We start from the raw sequence: 5,975 nt of genomic DNA, 5'->3' as shown, positions 1-5,975 counted from the left end.
CATCGAGGTCGGGGTATGTATTCCGGATCATCCACCGGCTCAACTTGAACCCCCTCCTGTAAGAGTCCACCATCAGATCGTCAAAACGTGGGGAGGCAATGTAGTCTTCAACTGCCTTCTTTTTGGCGTCTCCAATGCCTTGGGAGAAAATCTGTGTTCTCTCCCTAATGTCCTCCTGAAGATACTCGACTTGATGCTGCAAATCCAACTTCAAGTCCGCCATGTGCTTGACAACTACCCCCATGGCCTCGGCGTCACGCTGAGACCTCGCCTGTCTGGCCATTGCGACGTGAGCAGCCTTTTCAGCAGCGTAAGCAGCCGCCTCAGCAGCCCGGGTATTTGCCTCTGCAGCACGGAAGGCTTCTTCAGCAGCATGAGCAGCAGCCTCAGCAGCTCGCGCCTACCGCGAGCTCCTCTCCACTTGGGCAGCCAAGGCATGAATTGAAGAATTCACCTACCAAAAGAAACAAGTGAGCAAATAACAGCAGAAGCAACAGAATAAAAAAGGAAGACGGAATCTCACTTACCACTATGGCATGTGTTACGGCGCGGCAAGCGACCTGATTCAAGGGAAGATCGGCCCACGCCGCGACCTCCTCGGGGAAAGTAGCATCCCTACTCTTTTGAAGAGCGTAGTTCGGCATCAACACGCTCCTAAACTTCCCTTGAGCTCCCGAGCCTGAGGGCCCAGCCCACGTATGAGCAGACCCGGAGTGAGGAGCACTTGAGTACGCAGGAGCGCCCGTATGAGTGGTTTCAGCGAAAGGCAGCCCGGTAGTCTCGTGCACCGGTGGAGTCACTTCGGGCTCCCTGGGCAGATCCTCTGTCGTATGGTCTGGGGCTTGGGGCTCCTCATCCAGGGGCAGCTCGTTACGAGTTCGCTTGGCGACCCGCTTCCTCCTCTTCATACCTTGGAACAAACGCCCGCCGCGAGTTCTCTCCGCATCCATCACACCTGCAGAACGAGTTCGACATCAAAAAAAAATGAAGGAACAGAGCAAGCAAGAAACCGCATAGCCAGAAACCTACCCGAACTCAGGCCGGCTGCAAAAATCTTAGCCTCCGTTAAGTAGTGGTGGCACTTTAAGCCTTGCCGTGCCCACTGCCGGAGACCCTTCACCGTCTCTTTATCAAGAGTTACGCCCGAGTCGGGAGCGGCCTCACCCCACCCGGTCTGAAAGGGCCATCCTTGTGCACTTCGCACGCCGAAGTAGTCCCACTTCCACACCGGGACCTTGTTAGGGAGATCGTGCAGAAGCTTAAAACCCTGGCGAGGAGTAAGGTAACACACCCGTCTCCCCCCAGGAAGAGGACCCGCCTGTCTCTTGAGCATCAAGATAGAGGAGAATATCTCTAAGTCCAAGGGGAAATTCTGCTCGCAAAAAAGGGATATTGTCCCCACCAGGTTCCGAATAGAGTTCGGATGAATCTGTCCAATGGTGACACCGAAGTGGTTTATGACTTCGACGAGGAGGGGATGGAAAGGAAGTCGCAACCCTGCGGCGAGCTGCTCTCGAAAAATCACGATCTCGTCGGGACCGTGTTCCCAAGGAAAGCTACCCGAAGGAATGAAATATGTGTACCCCCCAGGAAGATTGTAGGACAGAAGTATGGATTGAAGCCCCTCAGGCGTCATGGTCGAAGGACCAAATCTGTCTAGCATCCGACCTCGGCGGGAGGTAGACGCCAAACTGCCCGAAGCAACTCGGCCCACCAGTTCATAGTCTTCAAATTCCACCTCGGGGTCACTGAGGCAGTCTGGGGACACGGCTCGGTTGGTGGAACCTACGTCGGCCCTACTCGAAGAATCGTCTGAGCTATCAAAGCTAGACATTAGGGAAAAGATAGATTCAAGAAAGTACTCACCGGAAAGTTTGAATAACAAGCTAAAGAAACGTGAAGACTGTATAACCAGCCTTGACGCAAGCTGGAAGAAACTCAGACGCGAGTTGGAAGGTTGGACGCGAACTCGATAGACAACCGCAGAAGTGACAAACCAACCAGGGTCCCCCACTATTTATAGCTACAGTAACCAAGAATCGACCGTGCAGACTGAAGACGATCCGACGGCCCACGTTCTTACCAACCGCGCAACCCTTAAAGTCGAGACGTGATTGGCGCACGTCTTTCCGAAAAAAGCGAAACGTCAGCATGTCTTTTTGAAACCGACGTCGCTTCGACACGCGTCTTTTTGAATCTGACGCGCCGCACGTCTCCCTAACAGTCGACGGCGTACATACAGCAGTGGCGTGCCTTTTTGAAATGACCCATTGTCACGTCCTAGCGACGCGAGTTGGTTTGAAATTTAAAACGCACGGTCACAACCACCAGTGTTCTTGAGTAAGGCACGTTTCCAGCCTTCTCGAAAACCGAAAAAACCCTAGCAAAAGCGTCTCATATAGTGAAGGTTTGAAGGACGGGACAAATCTACAACCACCTCGTGAAAACTCCCCGCACCATGGCAAGGCCCTCGGCGCAAGGAGTGGGGGGCAATTGATGAAGGAAAATTTGGCCCGACCTCTTTATTATGAGACACGTGGCAGAAACGACAGCTCGGCAAAAGGGGTCAAGCCTAGGCGGGAACAAGGGCACACTCTGCCGAACTAACCCACCTTGTAACAGCTCGGGGTAGACTTCGCCGAACTGCCACCTTGTAACAGCTCGGGACACACTTCGTCGAACTGCCACCTTGTAACAGCTCGGGACACACTTCGCCGAACTGCCACCTTGTAACAACTCGGGACACACTTCGCCGAACTGACCCACCTTGTTACAGTTCGGGATACCTCCGAGCTCAAGATGGCCTCGCTCAGCACTTCGCATCATCTTCTAGGCACCAAAGCCAAACAAGTCGTACCATGCCTGGCACCAGGGAATTCCGTGCCCGAGGGCGCCACGCCTGACTGACTTGGGATCTGACGTTTTGGCAGCAACACTCTAAACGGCCACCTGCCACCGCCACTGACGCCGCCATCTCCAGTTAGACGGTTAGGCAGTGACGGTTCTGTCTCAGCAGAAGGGACGACAGCCAAGTTGACAAGCGCAAGAGTAATCATACCCGATCTGACAAGGGCCTCGGGACGAGTACGCGAAGCGACTATAAGAACCCCCTGCCCCCCCGACAGCGGAGGTATGCAAAAACTTTGCGCTATCTGGTATTACCTTGCTTTTGAAAGATTCTAACTTGAGCTTCGGAGCCTCTACACCGGGTTCCCCCCGGAGCTTTCCCATCTCTCCCGTTTTAGGATCCATGCTACCTCGTTCGAAAGCAAGGCAGCGGACAGCTAAGACCAGCCGAATCGCGCTCCATCAGGTGGGTTGTCAAATGGGTTGGGGTCAAGATTGCCAAATAAGTTTTGATGAATACTTGGGTGATTTTCTTAATAAGAAATAATAATAATAATAATAAGAAGAAGAAGAAGAAGAATAATGGTTGCATGTAATGAAAAGCAAAGGACATTTGTGCTAACCCAAAGCTAAAAAAGAAGTTTCAGATTAGAGCCATTCAAGTGGCTGAATGACCACTTTGGCTCTCTTTAATTTTTCATTAAACAATGCGTTCTAGCTATAAGTTACCAAAAATGGAGGTTCTAAAGCACTAAGCACTATGTAAATAAGATTTGGCAATCCGGCCATCAGCTCCCCTGGGAAAGAAACCACCAGGGACACGCTCGTCTCCGCCCCCATATACAATTCTCAAGATTTCCTCCGGCGTCCTGTCATATGAAACTGAGTAGTCATCTCCCACGATCACGTTGCCTGAGATTTTTCCCTCTGCACCCTTTCCCTGTGGAACGACGATCCCTTCATCCTTCCAGCCTGCTTTCCCTAGTTGGTTCCTTAAGACTGAAAGCCGGATTGTGAACTCTGCAACCGTGACTCCGTATGGATGCACCTTCTCGTAAGCATGCTCATACAGGTATGCTCGGATGACGGCATCTTGGGCTGATTCTACGCCCAAAAGACCTGCAACGAGCTGCATCGCAAAAGTAGTAGATTAACAACCAATTAAAATCTGTGTGCTTCATGCAGTACGTAGCTTAACAATCAAAATCTGTAACTAGCGATATATGTTTTACCCTCCTGGAAGTAGCACTGCTGAGGAGAGGATTTGCTCCGACATAACCAGTGAGTCCAACGTAAGGAATGACGTAGGAGGCAAGAAGGAAGTTGAGTGAATTGGCGTAGGGGTCGAATGGTGGAAGCAACTTGCGTCCAAACGCCTTATCCATCACTTTAGCAAAGGATCCAGCGCTTAAATCCAACAATGGCTTTGGGAATCCACGGACGACATTCTTTATCGCCCTGCGTACGTAAGATTAAGTTACCTTTTCAATTGTTCATTCATCACCAAACTCATCCAATTACAGACTGAGAACAGTATAAAGTTATGGCATGAACAAGATAAAATGACGAAAGGTCATTAATTAATTTGAGTGAAGATGGAAAAGAACCTTAGATGGCCAACTTCTTGGTAGGCGAACTGGGTGATGATATTTTTGGTAAGGGAATCGAGATAAGCCTTTCTCACGCCGATGGGTGGGGGGCCTCCCATGGTTAAGTTGGGAGCAACTTTGTCGAGTCCGTAGCCCAAAGCGCCCCATAAGAAGAACTCAGCTTCCAGGTACTCTAAATTTAGGGGGAATTCTAGATAATCAACGTCAGATGTAGAAACTCGGCCGAGAGATTTGCGGCGGTGAAACGAAGGAGAAGCAGAAGTGTTTGGGATGAGTAGCAGGAGGATGAGATAAGTGAGCAGAGCGGGTGTGAGGAAAGAGTGGAGTTCCATGGCCGCTTCTTCTAATTTTCTTGCTTTAATTTGTTGTTGTGCTAGTGCTACGTACAGGGTCTTCTGGCTCTGTGTGATCTGTAACACAACTTATATATTTACTTGCACTGTTTCAGGAAGAAGATCAATGTAATTTACCAGGTCGAGCTCGTTTGATCAGCCACGTGGTTGTTGATGGGTTGGGTTGAAAAGTAAACTAGTTCTGCTTTCTCGCCGGATTTGTCTTATTACTATGGTGGTGGTGTCGACTACATTAGAAGGTTGACTGATTATATTGAAGCAAGTTTTCATTTCCATTGTTCGTGCGATGGTTCAGTTGGCCAAGGATGCCACGTGGCAATCTCTGTAGTCGTCCATTCTCTTAAACTACATCAACACCATGCATAATTAAGAAAGAGTATCCTACGTGGACAAGGAAGCTAACTCTGTCGAGGAAGAGGAAACCTCCCAAAGACCTCGACGAACGCCCTCATCTCGATAACCCCGGAAGCCCTATCCATCTGGAAGACAGACACCCAAGTATAAATAGGTATTCATCGCTCGAGGTAAGAGACTTTTGGAAAAATACCCTTGAATACCTCTCTACACTATCTCTTCGGCCCGGACCAACATTATTTCAACCTACTTGGCCCAGCCACTTCTTTCTCTACCCAACTAACTTGAGTGTCGGAGTACCTACCAGGGGAACAACTCCTCGGGCCTCCGACCTTTTCTCCTAGTTGCAAATATTGACACATGGCTTCATCCTTCCACCTTGGCCTTGTCTAGTTGGTAGGATTAAATGATTGTGTCCTCGGTTCGGAACACCTTGGATCGGACAGCATCAGATTGGCATCGTAAATGCGAAGAATACAAAAATCCATTTACAAAACACCTTTCTGTGCACTTAAAGCAACCATGCTTAAAAACACATCCGACCGCTATGTAGTCCGTTCCCTATCCTGAGGATCCCGCTCACTTTACAACTCTCCACCTCGAGAGCCCCAGCATCAAACTGCGGCCAACCCAACTCAATTCCAAGCCATGCAGTAGAAAGTCAACCGTATCCTAGCCATGATGGAGACGCTGGAGCAACCAACTCATGCCCCCCCCCAAGCAACTCACCCTACCACACAGGCACCTACTATGGTCAACCCTCGCACCGAGGACCATGCAGATAGGCATAGGACCCAATTCAATCGCGAGC

General features: G+C 50.1%; 1 protein-coding gene across 1 annotated transcript; it reads right to left on the bottom strand.

Moving 5' to 3' along the window:
- Positions 1-3,389: 3,389 nt before the first annotated feature.
- Positions 3,390-4,848, bottom strand: LOC148878704 (ferritin-like catalase Nec2). Its single transcript, XM_088965756.1, has 3 exons — positions 4,455-4,848; positions 4,080-4,305; positions 3,390-3,976 (listed from the first exon to the last, which is right to left on the bottom strand). Exons 1-3 carry the CDS (start codon positions 4,787-4,789, stop codon positions 3,599-3,601), a joined length of 939 nt encoding a protein of 312 aa, XP_088821882.1. The 5' UTR covers positions 4,790-4,848; the 3' UTR covers positions 3,390-3,598.
- Positions 4,849-5,975: the final 1,127 nt, after the last annotated feature.

The sequence above is a fragment of the Nelumbo lutea genome, chromosome 1 (genome assembly GCF_056320005.1).
Source record: "Nelumbo lutea isolate HS-2025 chromosome 1, American lotus-T2T, whole genome shotgun sequence".
In the NCBI taxonomy this organism is placed as follows: Eukaryota; Viridiplantae; Streptophyta; class Magnoliopsida; order Proteales; family Nelumbonaceae; genus Nelumbo; species Nelumbo lutea.
The sequence above is the reverse complement of the archived record's forward strand: the minus strand, read 5'-3'. Positions and strand labels throughout refer to the sequence as shown.

Coding starts and splice junctions, on each gene's coding strand:
- LOC148878704 (XM_088965756.1), bottom strand. CDS start 4,789: ATGGAACTCCACTCTTTCCTCACACCCGCTCTGCTCACTTATCTCATC. Junction 4,306..4,454: donor CAAGAAGTTGGCCATCTAAG/GTTCTTTTCCAT, acceptor TTACGTACGCAG/GGCGATAAAGAATGTCGTCC. Junction 3,977..4,079: donor GCAGTGCTACTTCCAGGAGG/GTAAAACATATA, acceptor TTTGCGATGCAG/CTCGTTGCAGGTCTTTTGGG.